The sequence below is a fragment of the Hetaerina americana genome, unplaced genomic scaffold, assembly GCF_022747635.1.
Source record: "Hetaerina americana unplaced genomic scaffold, ioHetAmer1.1.p SCAF_7, whole genome shotgun sequence".
NCBI lineage: Eukaryota > Metazoa > Arthropoda > Insecta > Odonata > Calopterygidae > Hetaerina > Hetaerina americana.
This window is the reverse complement of record NW_027287316.1, coordinates 85,047,398-85,068,866: the sequence shown is the minus strand read 5'-3', so window position 1 is coordinate 85,068,866 and position 21,469 is coordinate 85,047,398. Positions and strand designations below refer to the sequence as shown.

Genomic DNA, 21,469 nt, shown 5'->3' with positions numbered 1-21,469 from the left:
GTGGAATACATGCATGTCTACAAAAGGAAAGAAACTATTGTAAAAAGAGAATTGTCTTACCTTTGGTCTGGCTCCTAACCTTCGACCTATATGCATTCGTAGAAATATTTGGGGAAGGAGAAGGAAAAAGAAGTAGTGAGGAAATATATCTCTGGCAATAAAAAAAGGTTGCTTTGTAAATGTAATCTCATTACGACCGATTTTACCTCTGTTTTGAGGGTCACCGTTTCCCACGAATCCAGCGAGTGCTGAAATACTTGAAGTGCGCTTGTCCTACTGCGCCTTTTCCAATTCGGCCGAGTCCTTATTTGAAGAGAATCACTGCACTGGTTTCATCCATGGGATCGTAGATTTTCGCGGCGTTCAGATGAAAGACTCTCTAGTCTCGGGATGTCACCGCGTAGGTTGTTTTTCTGACAACATTTTCGCCCTTATTTCAACGAGCGTCTTCAGGTCAAAGTGCCAGAACGTTAACGTAACAAACGGAAACCCCGTTTTAGGATAAAGGCCGCGTTTATATATGTTTCGTCTCTCCCTCCCTGCTCTGTGATTGGTCGGGAGTTTCCCGCCAAATCCTTTTCCAGGCTTCTGATAGGCGGTAGCCATCTTCTCTGTTGAAGTTGTCTTTGTCTTTGAGTATCTCGATCGATTCTCTTATTAGTCTGGGATAATATCTTCCCTCTTTGGATATTATCCTGGTCTCGTCAAATTTCATTTCATGGCCAGGTCCGCTCCAAGCGTGTTCAGCAATGGCTGATAGAGTGAGCTGCTTGTTCCTAGTAGCCATTTCGTGCTCTTTTAGGCGTTTTTCACTGCTCGGCGTGTCTCGCCTACGTATGGACTTCCGCATGAGCACGGCACCTGATAGACTCCCTCGTGCAATTCCTTGGGAATTCTACCTTTTGGCCATGGTAGTAGATGGGATACCTTAGTGAGACAGTTGTATCTCGTGGCAATGTTGTGCTTTGTCGGTACACGAGATATCTTCTCACTTGTGCCGGCGATGTAGGGTATCGTGGCGTAGATCTTGGTCGTTTCCGCGTCGCTCCGTATTTCACTATGGTTGAGGCGGCGTTTCTCTTCCTTGGCGGTCCTTTTTAGGACCACGGACCTCTTGTACCCGTTTTTCTGCAAGGCTGTCTGTATATGTTTCTTCTCTGCAGATGAAAACTCAGCATCAGAACGTTCGTTGGCACGGTGTACTAGAGTTGCTACAAGAGAAGCCTTTTGCGCTGGATGGTGGTGCGATAATGAATTTAAATAGCGATCTGTATGAGTCGCTTTCCTGTACACTGCGTGGCCTAGGCTACCGTCTTCCTTCCTCTTTACCAAAACGTCTAGGAAGGGTATCTGTTTGTTCTTCTCCAACTCCATCGTGAATTCACGTCATTTGTACGTCCTACATGTCTGCAGGCATGGCACGTCAACGAAAACCGATTCTCTTCCTTCCTCTTGCCCACGTACCCAACGTGTTGCCTTCTTCTACAGCCTATAGCATCCCTCTGCATCCCTCAATGTGTCCTCGACTTCAGCCTTCATTGGGTTTCTCCCCGGCGCATGATCCCTTCTCCAACTACACTTAAGACTTCATTCTTAGTCTCCCGCCATGCCCAAGTATTCGTCTCCATTCTCACACCTCCAAATCTCTCAAACCAAAGGTTTACTCTTACTAAACATATTCATTTTAGATATTTCAAGAACCTGCGGGAGATGACACGACAGTGACTTTGGACGGAGTTCTCTGCTAAACGTGTATTACAATGCAGCAATTTCAGAAGCCTTGCAGAAGCAGCAACACATTCGCCTTGACCATTGTCCAAGTCAAGGCGAATGATAATTTTGGCCTCGTTTTATTTTTCTACCTTTTTGTGGTTATTAAACGGTAAATAGGATTAAGTTGTAATTAATACGCCATAAAAATTATATGATTCGACTTCTGCGAAAAATAGGCGCGCGTCGTTCAAATTATACCAAAATTAAATATTTGGGCGAAAGTGTCTTCTTAAAAAAATATCTGAAACTGTTGCATCCGTTTTAAGTCTAAATTTCCCCTTGTTATTGTATTACACTCAGTTTTGAAGTACTTGCTCATTCTTTTCATACGCCCGTGCTAAGCCTATGCGTTCTCAATTCCTCCATCCCAGCAAAATGTTCTCCCGGCAACGTTCTTCTTCTCCAACACGCGTCTTTTCACTTTAATTTCTCTTAGGCTATGGAAATGATTTTGTAAGCTATACAAAGTTTTATTGAGAAATACAATTTTTTGCCAAGATTCTGCAAAGTGTTTTTAGCATCTAACATCCGAGCCAATTCGAAACTAATAAAATAAATATATTACAAATAATAATTTATTGAGTAATATACCCACCTTTTCGTCCAGGTTTTCCGTACCTTATGTTAGAGTATTGCCGACTGCGAATTGACTATTGAAACTGTAGAAGCAAAGAAAGACTATTTAGTCTCAACCTCGACCCATAGGGAATTAGTATTATTATTAACTGCCGTAGAAGTGAGAAGAGAATGTAACCGTTGATATATAGCCGTAGGTTAGTGGAGAGTCTTCAACTGCATGCACGGACTGGTTTCCTTCACATGTTATTGTTTCAATGAACTACTTGCGTCTTTAGCGTGATCAAACATATAATTATTATTTGGTAATACGCCGTTTGAAGTAGGTTTTGGATGGACATACATATACTGTACACTCGTATATGTCTTAACCTCAGCTAAATCACAATCCAGCAACCTAATCTAGAACAAGTCCCTCTTCATCGTCCTCCCCTTCTTCATCCCGTCCGACGTCCCTATCCTCTATTCCTACCCTTTCCTCAGTTTCCCATCGTTCTCCCTTCTATGCATCACAGCCTACAGCATCCCATCGCCTTTGCATCCATTGTCCAATGCACTTTGCTTCCATTTTTCGTCTCCCCTTACGATTCCTCCCTCGAATTCCCCCTCCCCCCCACCCAACCAGCACTAACTCATTGTTTTTCCATTCTGCGTTTACCCATTACTTTCCTTCTCCACACCGACATTTCAATGGTATCCAGTCTACGACTACACTACGATTCTACGCTACGAATATAAGGGCAAAAAAACAATATTTTAGCGCATCTTGAAATTGTAAAATTATATATAAATGTTATTTTAAATGGCAATATTTCCATAAAATATTTTCTAAATTTTCTCCTCTTCTCGGAATCCCGTTTCCACAGCAAAGAGTGAAACTCCCTCTCTTCAACTGACTCCATCCCTTCGCGTATTTTCCCATCCAACCACCACCCCCTACCCTCAGCTCTTAGTTTTTTGCCGAAAAACCCTTCCCTGATGATATCCTTCTTAGAATCACTTGTGCCTCATCCCTCAACCTGCCTATATCTCTTCCATGTCCCATTCCCACTTAACCCTTCTTTATTCTTCCCTCCTTCCTACCGCCAGGACATGAGCTACCTGCCACCGTCCTCTATATAAGGACCACAAGTGTTTATCCTTCCACCCCTCTTTTTACCTCTCCATTTCTTTGATTTCTCTGTTTCTTTGGGTTTTCCATATTTCGCCTCTCTCTTCCCGCCTACCTTAATCCTCGCTCTTTTCTTCCCCCTCTCCTTCCTCTTAAATAGGTATAAATGTGATGTATCATATGTTGAATCTTGTCTTATGTATCACATGTTGAGTATTGTCGTAATTCCCTAGATGGACGAAGTCTAACATAGACGGAAGGACATTCAAAGTTCAATGGGGAGAGGAAAAAAGCGAAAGCACAATTTCCAAAGCTGGTGTTCCACAAGGATCCATATGAGGCCCACTGCTTTTTAACATTTACACATCAGACTTCCCAGTACATAGAAATGACTGGCGAAGTATAACTGCCCTCTACGCTGACGATGCCGCATCCTGGTAAAAGAAAAAAAAATATCAACTCAGTTAAAGAAAGAGCGCAAGGTGCATTGGACGAAATAATAACATGCTATTGGAAATGGAAATTGCAGATAAACACAGGAAAAACCAAAGCCATACTTTTCATCCATCCAAAATCACCTAGAATAGCTTGCGAATGTATCAGGATTGGAAAAAGACCTATTTAATGGAGTAAAAGCATCAAATATTTAGGAGTGGACATAGATGACAAACTGAACTTCAAAATACATATTAAACAGATACGAGATAAGGCGGCCGGTATAAGGTTGCAATTGGCACCGATTCTCAGACAAAACGCCACCCCTAAAGACATAAAAGTACTAATATACTCGACAGCAATAAGACCAGTATTGACCTACGCGGCACCTGCGCGGATGGGACTAGTCAGTAGATCCCTGATGGATAAATTAAATAGTACTGAAAGGAAGACGCTGAGGCTGGCGTTTGGTCTCCCCCCCCTGGGAAGAAAACGAGATGGTATATCAAAATACAAACAGAAAAACTGTCTGACTTTTTTCTGACAAAAAGTATAAATTAATTTGATAATTTAAAAGAAAACACAAATGACATACACAAAAATGAATAAAATTGGCCCCTATGATAAACACAAAATACCAAATAACGTTGTACTCCTAAATCATACGAAAAATAAATAAATAAGTAAAAAGAGGGCAATATAACGACGCTGGTGGTGCTCCAGAAAGAAACAAGAATTAACAATTGTGACACAGAGCATAAGCCCAATACGGCGACCTCTGAAAATTAAGCCGCCTGAAAAAGCAAGGCATATCGTCGTCGAATCTTGTCTTGTATCTGAAAATAGTTTGATGAACTGAAACGCATTGTACGCTAAAAATAAATCTGTGGAAAAGGTCAAATTTGTTTTTTCTCATAAAATGTAGACGTTTTATTTTCATTTTAATTAACGGACAGTGAGTTTATTTCATTCAATATTTTTTTGCTATATTTGGCAAATATTATGCAATGAGCAAGTATTTGGAACTTGAAGGCAGTAGCGGGCAAGATGAGCCAATATTTGAACAAACCGTAATAAATTGTTATTAATTCTAACTGGGTTACAGCGAGCCGAAGAAATCGGGTATCTATTTTTAAAAAATTCGGCGCTGGCATTTTTTATGACAATATTCTCCAATTTGTAGAATTATATAAATATGCATTCTTTGGAGTGTTTCTACAACGAGAATTCGGTGATACTTAGTTACACGCATTTCCTTCGAAACATTACCCATAGTTCTGAACATGATCGAGCGTGTATGAAGACACCAGGGAAGGTATGATATCACCTCGCCTCCATTTTTTACGACCCATGATCCCAAGTGTTAAGATACGAAAGTGTGTGCCGGCGGAGTCTTGATATATTGGATGAATCCTTGTAATTCGTCACGCAGCAACAAGGGAAAGAGCGTCCCGTATCCGTGGCAGCGGGGTCACGGGAAACAAATGGTCGAAAGGCGGGCGCTATTCTTTGGTATTAGATTGAATTTCCGTCTAGTTAGTCGGTAAGCGGAGGAATACAAGGTCTTGGTATCAGCTCCAATGGCACGTGAGGGTTGAGGTATTCTAACAAGGGAGATGCGAGGGAGGACCATTTGTTGCTGTGAAACAAAAGGGGACTTTGAGAAAATTAGAAAGGAGGAATTTAAAATGAATAAGTTGTATAATTAACTCTGAGCTTTATAAAATTGGGCGTGAATACATTAGAGGTGATATTTTAACCCCTTTTTTACTTATTTTGGTATGTCCAAAACTCATTAAATACAGTGCTATGACAGCTTAAAGATATTAAACGAAAATATTTGTCTGTAGCCAAGAAATACCTTCATTGTTTCTATAAATGTCGTGAATAAAGGATCCACACATTTTATTTCCTTAGATTTCTTTTCAATCTTCTATAAAACACCGTCCTTTGCTGCTCCTGAAACGTAACTTTGAGATGCTCGCATTCTTTGAAATTTCTTAGATCAAAAATATGTTTTTTAACAAATATATTTTCGCTTCAAAGATAAGGTAGCGTTCATCCCAGTAAATTTAGAAGAAATATAAAATATCCCGAGGGTGAGGACATCAATATTGCTGCGGAGACGTGAGTTATTAATGAGAAACATAAGTTTTGAACTGATGTTGATTTCATTGTTCGTCTTCCATTGTGATCAAGTCATAGCAGGAGTGGTGAAAGTGAATTTCATATTTTTTCTTGCTAGCTACAACGATATTTTTTACGTTTCATCGGTTTCCAGCTCTTAAATTCAGTCGGCAATGAATTCTAGAAATTTTATAATGGAAATGGTAAAGCAGGAATTGCGGATAGTTGAGTGATAATATGCAGGGCAGAATGGATGGAAAGAGCGAAATCTACATGTGTAAAAGGGTTTTTTAGTAAAAAATGAATCAATGATAACGATTTTCTAAGGGTTTACGGCAAAAATCAATTCAGAGATTAAATATCTGTCTCTATTTTTTGGATAAGTGAAGACGAAATCAGACTAGCTGGAGGAAGCGTGTCACGTGAAATACTTAAACGACTTTTCCTGGTGAAAACAATTCACGAAATGTTGGCGTTGTAAAACGGAGTATGAAGCGCTAATGTTTTCGGGCAAATGAAAATTACAAATCGGTGAAATCATTTAAGGAACCGTATGACAGTAGAGGTCTTATTTAATGAGCAAGCTTGATTGGATAATTAAAGGCTTGGTGGTCAAGGTGGGTTTACACCGATGGGTTTAATGCGATGCGATGCAGGCCTGCACTAACTTCTTCGAGCTCTTTTTGAGTCTTGGCTTGTGACAATAATGGGAAGCCGACTCAACGTTTGCAACTCACCAAAAATACTCCCTTCGTAATTTCTCCTGATTCAATTTGGAGTAACTAAAGAGCATTGTTTTTTAAAAGTTTATTTAAGTATCGTTGTGTTCACGTGGTTGAACGCGTGAACTATGGGTGCATGGAAAATGAATTAAACGCATATGTGCATATACATGCGTATACAGGGTCGCACCCAAAAGTGGTAGGAATGATTTTCTCTGGCGCGAACCGAGCGGTGGAGGGGGTCTGCCTGGCAGGGTAAGGTGGATGGGGCTCTTAGCAACAGACCAACACCAACCTCAGTCGCCTGCGGGCTGTCGTTGAGTGAGGACACCGTTTTTAGTGAGGCTAGTTTTTTGTCCGCGTCGAAAAACGAAATGAATCTGAATTTAGAACAACGTTATTCCGTGAAGTTTTGTGCGAAACTCGGGAAGACGGTCACGGAGACCCTCGGTATGATCAAGCAAGCTTATGGGGACATTGCCTTAAGCCGTTCCACAGTATTTGAGTGGCACAAGTTGTTTAAAGAGGGTAGGGAGCTCGTTGAAGACGACCATCGCTCCGGACGGCCGTCGACGGCAAGAACCGACACAAATGTGGACAGAGTGAGGACACTGCTGGACACAGACCGGCGCTTAACCAGTGAAGAAATTGCAGACCAGTTGGGTCTGTCTGCAGCCAACGTCCAACGCATTATTTCACAGGATTTGGCCATGCGCAAGGTGTGCGCCAAGATGGTGCCGAAAATTCTGAGTGTCGACCAACAGGCAACGCGTGTACGCATTTCCGAAGAAGTGTTAGCCAATTTGCACCGAGATGAAAATTGTTTGGACCATGTGATAACTGGTGATGAAACATGGGTTTTTCAATATGACCCCGAAACGAAAAGACAATCCGCGGAATGGCACACTTCCGCGTCCCCACGTCCAAAAAAGGCTCGCATGAGCAAATCAAAAATCAAAACGATGTTGATTGTGTTTTTCGACCGTCATGGAGTGGTTCACAAGGAGTTTGTCCCACCAGGGGAGACTGTGAAGGCGAACTTTTACGTGCAGGTGCTCACCCGCCTCCGAGAACGCGTGAAAAGAGTCCGACCGGCCATCGCAAACTGCTGGGTGCTTCATCATGACAACGCGCCGTGCCATGGCGCGCTCGTCGTCAGACAGCTCCTGGCCAAATACGGCATTGCCACGTTGCCGCACCCGCCCTATTCTCCCGATCTGGCACCACCGGTCTTCTTCTTCTTCCCACTGATGAAAAGACAGCTCAAGGGACGACGTTTTGACTCGATAAAGGCCGTTCAAGAGGCTTCGACGAGGGTCATCAACGGCATCCCCAAAGAAAATTTCCAGCGGGCGTACGGGGAATGGGAGCAACGTTATACTAAGTGTGTAGCAGCTCAAGGAGCATACTTTGAAGATTATTAAGTCGATGTAAGTATATCGTCAATAAAATTCTTGTTTAAAAATCAGTCCTACCACTTTTGAGTGCGACCCTGTATGTGTGGGTCGCAGTGGTCTAGGGGGCAGAGCTTTGGACTACTGAGCGGAGGGTCCCGGGCAAGACACTGGGCACCTGTAGCTCCACCCAAGCTATGTGATTTTTCGGGTAACAGATCTTCCTGGGTAACCGTAACCGGCACGGCGAAAGGAACTGGCCCCCCTACCCTGATGTGTGAATTTAACACGCCGTCGGGCTTAGTACTGGGTGATCTCTACCATCACCTACTAAACCGACCTTCGGGTTTATTATTGTGTTTATGGTTATGGATGTGACGACGACGATCGTGCCGTCGAAACGTCAAACTACACATGTGGGTGTTGTTTATTTGTGTTTCTATATTTTAAAAATCTACATAAGTGTGTTTATATATAAATATAAGTAAATAAATAAATAAATAAATAAATATATATATATATATATACATATATATATATATATATATATATATATATATATATATATATATATATATATATATATATATATATATATATATATATATATATATATATATATATATATATAATCCGTTGAAATAACGCGCCGCAGCAGCAGGCTGATAATGTTTCTTCTCCTTTCCATGCCTCTCCCCAGCATCCTGTACGCGGACATAGTAAACTTCACGCCGCTGTCCGAGCAGCTGAGTGCGTCCGACCTCGTCAAGACCCTCAACGAACTCTTCGGGCGATTCGACCAGATCGCGCAGGTGAGGAAGAGTGTGTGTGCGTGTGTGGTCGCGTTGGTGAGGAAACTGACATAAAGAAGGGCGATGGCATTGAAAACTTCAATCGCAGTGGCGATGGAAAGAATCCCCCTTCCTCGTATCTCCACCTTATTTCAGGTCTCTCAGCCGGTTCCGCTTCACTAAAATGTCATCCGCCGATCTGTATTCTTTTGTCAAGTGATCACTTGGAATTCACAACATAGTAAATAACACATTAATTTGCTGTTTTCAATCTTCTCCTTCCGCTCCCCTCGTCCTGCCTCCGCTGCCTCTAAGGGCGGGGAGTTGTATGTCCACGTGATGCTGGAGGTTCCCCTTTCTTTTCGGTACTGCATTACTTGTCTTGCTATGATGGAGGCCTGTCCCGTGAATGGTTTTGATTTATTTTTATTCCCTTTTTTCATGCATAGCCAATAGCTGATTGATCAGGTGAATTAACCCTTGTTTTGAATTGGGTCTTCCTCCAGCATTTATACAAGTTTTCCCGTTACATGATCGTTTTTTTAATTAGCTAAGTTTTCCTCTCCCACATCCTCCAATGTCACTCACCCTTCCCACCTGTTGCTTGCACCTCCTGCCAAACACCTTCATGGTGGATGGTGGGTTATTTATGTCGATGTCGAAAAACTTTGGTAAACTTGCGACAAAAAATCATTGTCAAGTGATTGAAAAATACACTTGATAATGTCTCTGAGAGGGCCGAAAGCTCTAACTATTTACCGTGTGAGGGTCCTTATAAATATTGCTATTCTATTTGTGTTCTATTTTGTCGTCTCATTATATATCTATATATATATATATATATATATATATATATATATATATATATATATAATGGGCTGACACAATATAACACAAATAGAAAAGAATAGACACATTTAAAAGAACACTCACACAGTAAATTGTTCGAGCTTTCGGTCCTCTCAGAGGCCTTCTTCAAGAGAGACTGAAAATATGCTATTGCAGAGGTGAGGGGAAAGAGCTATGGGCGTGGAGGGGAGGTGTGGAGGGAATGCTGGGAGGGAAATTAAATATGGCGGTTTAGGGTGGGAATTTTAAAGGAACGGAAGGATAGTATGTAGGCGGATTCACGAGTTCTCACCTCTATGTTGGTGGCTGAATCAGGTAGGGATTGTAGGATGCTTAGAGCAAAACACTGGTCGAATGAAAGGTTGTGGGAATTGGCGTGTGAAGGGATAGAAAGAGAAGAGAGTGAGGCAGAATTGCAGGAGTACCGGTGATTATTCATTCGGATGGATAAGGGGGTAATGCATTCACCTATGTAAAAGGAAGTGCAATGTTTGCATGATAAAAGATAAATAATGTTTTTTGAGAGGCAATTAGCATGGGAACGAGGTGAGGGGGCAATGAGGGGATGTAGGGAGAGGGGAGTAGGCATAATAAGAGGACAGGTTTTACATCGGGGGTGGTTGCAAGCTGGGGAAATATTGGGAAATTTGTCACGGTGGGTCGCCAAAGGGTTGGTGAATCTGAGAAGGTTTTTGAGATTGGCGGGTCGTCTGTATGCGATAGATGGGCATTGGGGTAGTAAGGATGAGGTCGCGTCATTGTCATGTAAATTTGGAAACAGTTCTTTAGGGAGGGTTTTCAGTCTGTGTGATCCGGGGTAATAGGTGGTGCAAAGGTTGAGTCCTGCGTCAGATGTGGGCTTGTTATTGTGTGGTGTGTGTGGTCGGGTGGAGCGGTGGATTTTATTTTGTAGTCACTTTTCTGGGTAACCGCGTTTGAGGAGTGCAAGGTGTAGATTGGCAAGGTATTTGTTGAGAGTGGCTGTGGTGTTGCAAATTCGGTGTCCGCGGATAGAGAGAGAGTTAGGAATCGAGCATTTCGTGTGTTGAGGATGACAGCTTGTGTGGTGTAGGTATTGCTGATGGTTAGTGGCTTTGATGTGTACTGAAGTGGTGAATTTGTTGTTTTGAAGTAAGATGTCTGTGTCAAGAAAGGTGATGGTGGAGTCTGAAATGGAAGAGGTGAATTTAACAGTGAAAGATGAATTTAAGGCGGATAAGAAATTGTTGAGAGAATCAGAGCCACGTGTCCAGAGAATAAAAATATCGTCTATGTAGCGGACCCAGAAAAGAGGTTGAAGGGGTTGCTGTGACAGGAAAGTCTCTTCGAGATGGCCCATGAAGAGATTGGCGTATGATGGTGCCATCCTCGTTCCCATCGCTGTGCCTTTTGTCTGTAGGTAAAAACAATTCCGGAAGCGAATGCATTTTTAGTTAGGACGAAAGTGGCAAGATTGAGGAGAAATTCCGTCGATTGGCGCTGGGGTAGGGGGCGTAGAGAAAGATAATGCCGGAGGGAGGATAAACCTTCTGCATGGGGAATAGAAGTGTAAAGTGAGGTAACGTCGATGGTGGCCATAAGTAGGTTGGGTGTGGAGGGAATAGAGACGGAATTTAGACGGTTGAGGAAGTGGTACGTGTCTTTCGTGAAGGAGGGTAAGGAGAGTACAAGTGGTTGTAGGTGGTGGTCAAGGAATGCGGAGATTCTTTCGGTGGGAGAATTGTAACTGGAAACTATAGGACGACAGGGGATGTTGGGTTTGTTTTTTTTTGGGAGGAGATAAAACTGGGGTGTTCTGGGGTTTGGGGGTGAAAGTAGGGATATGTCTTGGGAGGTGAGGCCTTCTTCTGGTCCGGAGTTGAGGAGAAAAGACCGAATTTCGGTTTGGAAAGTTTTTGTTGGGTTTTTGGTTAGAGTGGTATAGGTGGATGTATCGTTCAGGTGAGCGAGGGCTTTGGAAATATAATCATTGGTGTTTAGAATTATAACAGAGGAGCCTTTATCGGCGGAGGTAACATCGATGTTAGGATTGGACTGTAGGGTTTTTAGGGCATGACGTTCGTTCGTTTAGAGGTTATTTTTCGGTCTGAGATGTTTTCTGAAGGATTGATTGGAAACCTTTTCGATAAGGAGACGTATAAAAATTTCGACAGGATGGTTACTAGGAAGAGGTTTTGGCTCATGAGTTGAAGCCGGGTGGAATTGGTCAAGTGCGGGATTGGTTTTTAAGTTACTGAAAGGTTTACTTTGTGATTTCCAGGAGGCGCGCCATCGAATCCCTACCTGATTCAGCCACCAACATAGAGGTGAGGACTCGTGAATCCGCCTACATACTATCCTTCCGTTCCTTTAAAATTCCCACCCTTAACCGCCATATTTAATTTCCCTCCCAGCATTCCCTCCACACCTCCCCTCCACGCCCATAGCTCTTTCCCCTCACCTCTGCAATAGCATATTTTCAGTCTCTCTTGAAGAAGGCCTCTGAGAGGGCCGAAAGCTCGAACAATTTACCGTGTGAGTGTTCTTTTAAATGTGTCTATTCTTTTCTATTTGTGTTATATTGTGTCAGCCCATTATTGTGCCGCTCGTGTGAATTTTTCCATACAATCGTTATATATATATATATATATCCCTCCCCGGACTACAACCTTGACGTGTTGGAAGGGCTTGTTTAGACACCACAAAAGACGCAGGTATGCATGGAAAATCCAGGTGACTTAGAAAGGTACCAGCTAAATTATATTCTGGTGAGAAACAGGTTTAGTAACAGTGTGATAAATTCGCACAGCTTCCCTGGATCGGATGCGGACTCTGACCGCAATTTAGTGGTTATAAAATGTAGCGTCCGTTTCAAAAAGATAAGTCAGGGGCGGCGAGTTAGAAAATGGAATTTAGAAGCTTTAATTGGTTTGAAAAGGAAGGAATACAAACAGGTTGTTGAGGAAATAATGGAGGATGGTAAAGAGCTAAGTACTATCGAAGAAAAATGGGAAAGTGTCAAGAAAGGGTTATCGAAAGCCGCAAAATACACTATTAGAACCGTTAACGCTAAAAGGATTAGGAAACTATGGATCACGGATGAGATGATTACAAAGATGGATAAGCGGCGTAAATGGAAGAATATAAATACAGAGTTAGGCAAAATGAAGTACAATGAATTAAACAATAAATTGAGGTGGGTTACAAATAAAGCAAAAGAAGCATGGAGGAAGACGCAGTGTGAGAATAGGGAAAGTTTGCAGAGGAAGGGTGAAATTGGTGCATTGTACAGCACAGTTAAATCTTTATCATGAAGTAAGAAAGGGAGATCAACGATAGCAGTTAGAGGTAAGGCGGGTAAGATAATAGTTGACGCAGGAAGGATCCTAGAGACATGGACGGAATATATAGAAGAACTTTAAAATAAAGAACTTAGACCAATAAAGTTAGGCATAGAAAAGGAACATGACGTAGGGGAAGATAGCTTAGGTCCAGGCATACTCGACGATGATATAGGAAGGGCATTAAGGGAGATGAAACTAAATAAGGCCGTGGGGGTGGATAACATTCCCGCTGAGCTATTAAAATGTTTGGGAAAATTTGGGAGGAAGAGGCTATATGGGCTGATTTGTAGTATTTATGAGGAAGGAATCTGGCTGGAAGACTTTGTGAGATGAGTTTTAGTTCCTATTCCGAAAAAGGTAAATGCTAAATCATGTGAGGACTAGAGGACAATAAGTTTGATATCCCACGCATCTAAAGTTATTCTTATGACCATCATAATAAGGATACAGAGTAAGGCAAATGATTACTTGGTGGATGATCAGTTTGGGTTTAGGAAGGGGAGAGGTACACGTGATGCCATTGCAGCAATGAGATTATTAATCGAGAGGAATATAGAACACAACCAGGAGGTATTTGCCTGTTTCGTAGATTTCGAAAGTGTTTGATAGAGTGAATTGGGAGAAACTAATGAGAATATTGCATAAGATAGGAATAGATTGGGGGGAAAGGAGGCTAATCCGCAACCTGTACATGTCTCAGACTGCTCAGGTGCGGGTGGGAAACGGGGAGTCAGGATGGGCAGTGTTAGGAAGGGGTGTAAGGCAGGGTTGCCCATTATCACCGTTGCTGTTTAACCTGTATGCAGAGGAAATGATTAAAGGGCATGGGAAGAACTGGAGGTAGGAATGAAAGTGGGCGGGGAATTCGTAAAATAAGTTAGGTTCACTGATGATCAAGCTTTAGTTTGTCAGTCAGCCAAAGGGTTGCAAGCATTGCTGAGTGAATTGGAAATTCAGTGCGACAGGTATGGGATGAGAATCAAAATTAATGAAACAAAGGTTATGCGATTTTCTAGAATGAAAAAGGCTAAGCTAAAAATTAAAATAGGAGGGCAAAAACTAGAGCAGGTAGAACAGTTTACGTATCTCGGAAGTGTTTTGGAGCAACGCGGTCAAAGTAGTAGGGACGTAAGGAGAAGAATTGCGCTAGGCAAAGAGGCTTTCACAAGGAGGAGGGAGTTGATGACAGGGACTTTGAGTAAGGATGTTAAGAAAAGACTCGTAAAAACTTTGATATGGAGCGTAGCTATGTACGGTGCGGAAACGTGGTCATTGAAGCAGGAGGATAGACGTAGATTGGAGGCTTTTGAAATGTGGGTGTGGAGAAGAATGGAGAAGGTTAAATGGACAGAGAAGAAAACAAATGAGGAAGTTAGTTCTTTGTATGGGGTGCGAAGAGAGGGGTTTGTTGGGAGAAATCTCACGGAGGCAGGAAAAGTGGATGTAGGGGGTATTGGCCGACAGTGGGATGTCGAAGAATGTAATGGAAGGAACAGGATAGGGATGTTGGATGGGATGAAGGGAGGAAAAAGTACTCAGAGATGAAGAGGGACCTGATGTAGAGTTGGATGATGTATTTTGTGTTTTGTTAGGAGTCAGAAAATGTTTTATTTAGTAACTGTGTCTATCCAATACCTACCTTAATTGGTAGATTACCTAATAATAATAATATATATACATTCAAACACGAAATCCCGCCAAACGGCGAACAAATACTCATTTATATGGAAACAGATATTAGGAAAAGGGATAGGAACACACATAAAGGACGAACACAGGAGAGCTGGGGAAGGCGGAATCAAGCAGATTACGAATGTAAAAATATTTCCTAGCCCGGGACTTGAACTCCGGATCTTTCCACTTTCCGGTCGGAGGCTCTTAACCACTTGAGCTATCCAGGTAACGTAATTTACTCTGAGTTACGTGATGCCTTATGAAACCAAGTACCCCGATTCTTTGGCCAAGAGATGGCGTTAGGGAGCTGTTTCACCCACCATAGGAGAAATGGACAAGACTCACAGAGGAAAGGATAGTAGTGAAGGAGTTATACAACATCATAAAGGATAAGAACAGGGCGTTTTCGTGGCACGCATAGCCAGAAGAAGAGACGAGCCACATTGGCCTAATACACATTCAAACACGAAATCGAATCGAAACACTAATCGAAAACTCGGTTGTTTCCTTTTCTTTATAACTGTTTCCATATAAAATAAAGAAAATTCCAGTGAAGAAAGAAAACAATGTAGTAGAGAAAGTCCAAGCAAAGAAAGAGGTTTGTGGGAAAAGCTAGGGTGAAGGAGAGGAAGGGTGTTTACTTAGTAAAAGAAGGGAGAATCAAAACATGCCCTCACAGTCCCTGAAAAGTACGTTGAAGGGATAAATATCAGAGGGTGGCCCCACGCAAATGTGAACACATGTTTCCTTCCTGACAGAAAACGCCTCCCAATTTATTGTGATCTTGTTTATGACTGCCTGGTGTTATTTATATATTATATTCCCAAGTGGAACATTTTCAAATTCCTGTTACGATCGAAAGAGATTCGCATCCTCTTGCCAGCCATTTGCTCCGATTCGATTAAGTCATATGTGCATACACCTTATTTAGTCCAGAATGAGTGGGCCTTTTGGACCGGACAAATCTTAACTGATGAATTCAATGCAATCGAGATGTGCTGACAGAAACAAAATCCAGAATGTTGAATTAAATTGATATGAGAGAAATGGACCTCCAAATGAAGTCCAAAAATAGGCGTCATCTGCGCGGTTTTCCATTCACCAGGGACTCTTCATGCCGCATGAGGAATTCGTTAAATATTACTTCATGATTACCAAACCACATCAACCAATTGGTTGGTTTGAAAGTTGAAAGTAGAGATTGACGAGAACTAAGTTCAGCGATAAGTAAAAATCCCATATCAGATAATAAGAGGGCTGGATCCTTTCCCTGTGGTTTCCCAGGAAGATCTGGTATTCAAAAAAATTCACGCAACTCAGGTGAAGACGAGGGTGCCTAGAGAGACCTTCCCGGGAATCGAATACAGGCTCTCCAGTCGGTGGTCCTACGCTCTGCTCACAGGAATTAGTGGTCACCGCGTCAAACTTCAATATATTAGGAGGTAATTGTTGTAACACCCTAGCCGGTATATTTTCGGGACCCGGGTGTTTGTTGGGTTTGGTCACTTTTGGTCATACTTAATTCCATGTCCGTCCACTGTTGCATAGCCAGTTGTTCGGAATGTGGGGAAGCTGGGATATCCTTGATGGAGCCATCGTGATTGAAGACGCTTTGGAAGAATTTATTCATAGTTAACTTTTCCCTCGCTATCTGTGTGAATGGCGTCGTTGCAAATCCTTAAACGAGCCACGGTTTACTCGGCTTCCTGACATATGACCAGAACGCTTTAGGGTCACGGTCCAACTACTACTCTTAGTGTACTTTACGTTTAAAGTCTCGTATAACGCTGTGTGATTTTCCTTTCGTTTCAATTTCAGAAAACCCATTTCTATCCAATTACTGCTAATGCTCCAACAAAGACGTGTTCCACTCGCTTTCCTGACCCTTGAGTTTATCATTCTCTGCTTTTGAAGCACTTTCCTAACGTACAATCTGGACTCGCAGCAGAGATCTCGTCTGTCGCCCTGGAAACCGATTCAACTGGGTGTTCACCTGGATGTCAACTGGGGAGCACTGCGGTCCTTCATATCAGCAGACAGCCGGCTTTCTGTACCCATAGCCATGACAACACGGTTACTATGGATTGTGTTCTCGATGACCGCTCTCAAGCACGTTTGAGCATTCTGCAGTTTAAGCATGCATGGGCACCTCTATCGATGCTCATATGCTCCGCATGGTTTGGATACACTCCCTTCCATGCACCTTTCCAGTAGCTTGCAGAATATTATGTGGATAAGTTACTTTTGCTCTGAATGGCACCCATAATGCTGCCTGTCGTTATTTAATTACGTTTTTTTGGAGAAGTAGTATTAGTAATAGTCAATTTTACCAGTGTCCATGATTTTTGCTTCCATTTTCCCTTTTTTGAAAAGCATTAATTTACGGTGCGCTACGCGTACCGACAGGGATTTTAAATTGCGTGCACTGTTGTTTTATTCCACAACAATGGAGGAGTGAGTGGCCGAACATCTGAATGTCGACGATTCACTTCCAACCACTCCCGCCGTGTGCGTATAATTGGGGCACGAGCGAGGCCTTTTGGAGTTGGGCCCTCACAATGAACGGCGCGGAATCTCCTTGCTAATGGGATAAGTGGAGTGGCGAGTTGGGGGTGTTTGTCGACCCCTTAGTTTCCAACGGTGTAGTTACGTGGTTTCCAGTCGGTCGTTCCGGTGGAGTTCTGAAACCACCTTCCTTTTCTTTCGTCCGCCATCGGAGGGCAGGGCTGGATGCGAGGAGTGGATTGGGAAGAGCAGGGGCGAAGGGAGAGCCCTTCTTGCCCCGCTCTCCTCCGCCAGCCAGCCGTCTCCGGGGCCGACCGCCCAACTTGCTTAGCTCGGCTTGCCGGTCCAGATCCCGTCGGCCCCGTCGCATCGCCCCCATTGCCAACTGCAGCGAAACAGTTCTCGGCATTCCAATTGTGGTGGTCCCAAGGGAGGGGGGCCGCATAGGATCCACCACAGTCCGAAAGTTGGCAAAAGTTTCCCCCCTACACCCTCTCTCTCTCCCCATATGCAAGCTTACTTGTAGTGTACGCACGTGTGCGAGTGTGTATTTCACGGGCTACTTCCCTTTCCCTCCCTCATTCTGCGAAACTTCCATTCCGTCTAGCCCAGGGGGCGTTCAATCATCCCCCCCTTGTTCACCCTTCTCAGCGGGTCCTTTCTCGCCTTCTCGTCCCTTCGGTGCGAGGGGAAGACCCCCTTTGTCTCCCTTTTTTTCTACCTTACCTTCATGGATCAAAGCACCAACCTGATCCCGTGCTTTGCTCTCCAAATGGCGGCGTTGAGTTAAAGAGGATATCTTATAACCCATCGTTCAATAAGTCCCGCAACTAACTAAAAAAACAACATTTGTTTCGCAAAAGTCATTTTTATTCATCCACATAATCACATTCAAAAGATGTACAATCATTCCATCGCCTCTCTACCTTTTCGATGTCATGCTTGTAAAACGAGTTGTCCTTGTCCTCAGAATAAGTTTCAGTTGATCACCGATGACTTCCCCGTTCTTTTGCCAAATCCTTTCCCCTGGAGCATCTTTAATGAGATCAGGCAGCAGCCAGCAGTAGCAGTCACTAGATCCGGAGATCCTGCATATGTTGGGTGGCGGGGAAGCAGATTGAGGCCCAAATCGTTCAAGTTGGCCATTTTTTCCATTGACTTGGGGCGCTGTGGTGCATTGTCTTCATGAAAGATGATTTTTTACTTCTTCATATGCGGTCGTTTTTTTTGCGATTTCGTCCTTCAAAAGCACCAATAACTCATTGTAATAGTTTCTATTATGGGATGTTCCCTCTTCAAGGTAGTCCATGTAAATCATACCTTGCGCATCCCAAAATGTATCCCGTCCAGTAAGTCCCGGGACTTATTGAATGATGGGTTCGATATCTCCAAATGGTGTTCCCATGAATAATAATCGTCTGGCTTAATACTATCCGACGAATTAGAAACATACTGAAATAGGTGAAGTTCTACAAACAGTTTCAATTAGATTCAAGAAGAGTTAAAGTTTTCAACATTTTCACTTTACTAGAAAAAATACGAAATTAAGATAAAAGAAATAACTAGAAAAATACGAAAAAAAGTTGCCTTTAATATGAAAAAGCAGCATTAACTAGCAATTAAATAGCAAACAAAAGTATTATTAGGACATAGTTAATACCTATTTCCAAGGGGATCGGGACGAAGGGGTGGTTTCCGTGCTTGCTTCCTACCCAGAGGGGCGCAGGCTCAAATCCCGGCGGGGGCAGATATTTTTCAGTGGTATCCCAATCTCTACTTGAGTGTGGCAGTAATATGCTGGAAACTATGTGGAGAGTAATTGGAGAGAGTACGCCGTGCGACGGATGGGACGTAAAGCTGCAGAGACCCCTTGGCGCCTTTCGGAAAGAGTAGACTAATGCCGACGCCGGGTTTCTCTCCACCCTACATCCTTTCCTGTTCATCCCTAATGGCGCGAATGACCTCACCTGTCGGTCGCCTCCCCTAATTACTACTACTACTACTTCTATTTCTAAACTTAATATATTAGTAGAAACAGCAATTTTGTTTCAAGTACTCTGGGAACAAAATATAAAACACGGTAATTTTTCCTATTATCAATCTATACCTTTTTGTTTATCCAGGAGAAACTCAACAGAGATGGAAAGGACTTATGGAAGAACTGTATAATATAGACATTAGACCAGTAGGGTTTGCCATAGAAAGACAATATAACATAGATTGGCATAGTTATATCGGGGCTTTCTCGATGTCGAGATAGAAAGAGCTTAAAGAGAAGCGTGAGGGAACATGAAATTCCCGAAGGGGAACAATTGAAGGGGAAACGTGGGTGGTAGAGTTTCTATGTATGGGCTAATTCGTAGCAGATATGAGATAGAATTCGGTCTGAGGACTTTGTCAGCTCAGTGTTTGGTCCTATTCCAATAAAATAAAAGGCAACCTAATGTGAGGGCAATGGAACAATTAGTATGACTTTGCAAAGAGTCTCAAATGGTTCTCAGGATCAACAACAAAAGGATGGAGAGCCGGACTAATAATTTCATAGGAGATGATGAGTGTGGGTTTAGGAAGGTATTTCCGGATTTCATATATTTCTTGTGCTCTTCTTTACAGCTTATATATTCCTACCAAAAACACCTACCTACCCCTAAAGGGACAGATGGTTTCTTTTCTCCGTCACCTACCCTTATAACCCCTGGATCTACATCTCCGCACCACCAATGAGCTGCTCAAGCTCCCGCCGGCCGAAAATGTTGGCTCAGATTGGTCTGCTCTCTATGGAAAAAGAAAATTGGAGCAATCCAGAAAGACATTCAATTTAGTCGCGCAATCCCAGTCTAATGATCAGTGAGCGTGAAATGCACGAGCAAACAGTGGCCCCAAGGTATTCCAAGAGAACGTTGAGGTGAGTGAGGCGCGAATTAATGGTCAGCTAGTATTTCACGGACACCCAAATACTCCTGCAACACGCCGTATAGAAACGTGGCATTTTGCAACACGGCTCCTTATTACAGACTTTCGCCGTATTATATCTCAGGCTCAGCATACTCCCTCCCTCCTTTGGCAAATCTACCGCCATTCTTCTCCGCTCGACTTGAAAAATGTTCTCATGCGGCGGATTTCCTCGCGGCGAATTAACGAAAGGGCGAGCGACGCTCCCCGAGCGTCGTTTGTTTCACGCACTGCACCTCGCGTTATCCCTGAGGCCACGCGTCCGGCGGCCGGCAGATGTGTGCGCACTGGCGGGGGCGGGGGCATAAGATGGATGCTGTTGGAGGACACCAGGTCGCCGGAGGTCGAGTGAAAGGAAAAGGGGGGAGGGGTGGCGTGGGCGTGTCTCCCTTCTCACGCCGCCCACAAATTAGCCGGTGATTATTCTCGCCGTTCGCGTGGCGTGCCCGTGTTTGTCCGTCGACCGCAAGGCCCACGCAGATCGGTCACCAGTCGATTCATCGGAATCCCACGAACGTGATTTGCAGCGGTGATTGCGTCGCTTAATTGCTTTTTAACCTCGACATTCGTTTCTCCCCGCCCCGCCCGGGGTCGCTCTGGAAAGGCTGTTCCCTCCGTATATCACGGCGGTTTTTCTAAATATTCAGGGTACATCCTCACTGATCCTGAAGTGATGATTATCGCTCCGTAAAGCGTATGCAATGTACATCGGAATTCCACCACGTTGCTCCCTTTTTTTTCGAATTCATTATCCTCGTTTATATTTTGTTTTTGACCCACTCATCGATGCTCGGACTACTTGTACGTTTGAATTCTCATATTAGTATGACTTCCAATCAAATTTGACTTGACCCCCGCCACACTCTATCTATCCCCAAGCTTCAATTTGTGGAGTTTGCGACCATAGCAAACCATAAAATAGTCATTTGTCTTCAATTGAACTTATGTTTCAATCAACTGTTTGTATATTTCATGTAAAAATATTGGACACATACTTCAATGTCATGTTTGCTTAAAATCAGTTTTAATTTTCATGGTAAAACTATTGAATTGAATTATATGTTGCAAACTGACCGATTTACCGTAATTTTTGAAACCTGAGTTGGAAAGTTTCGAGCAATTTTGAGGTCAACAAATAATGAAATCGCGAGGCGGAGCATGTTCTGGGACTTTCATGCGAGGATTTTTCAATTAGGAGTGTACATATATTTTTATTTGCATAATTATGATGCAAACT

The 21,469-nt window shown here is 43.0% G+C and overlaps 1 protein-coding gene across 1 annotated transcript in view; it reads left to right on the top strand.

The window, feature by feature from the left end:
• The window catches only part of Ac76E (adenylate cyclase type 2 Ac76E), a 935,623-nt gene that overhangs the window by 525,139 nt on the left and 389,015 nt on the right, over window positions 1-21,469 (top strand). Inside the window, exon 5 of the mRNA XM_071595784.1 lies at window positions 8,839-8,950. Coding sequence (XP_071451885.1) covers window positions 8,839-8,950 — 112 coding nt within the window. The remainder of the gene's footprint in view (window positions 1-8,838; window positions 8,951-21,469) is intronic.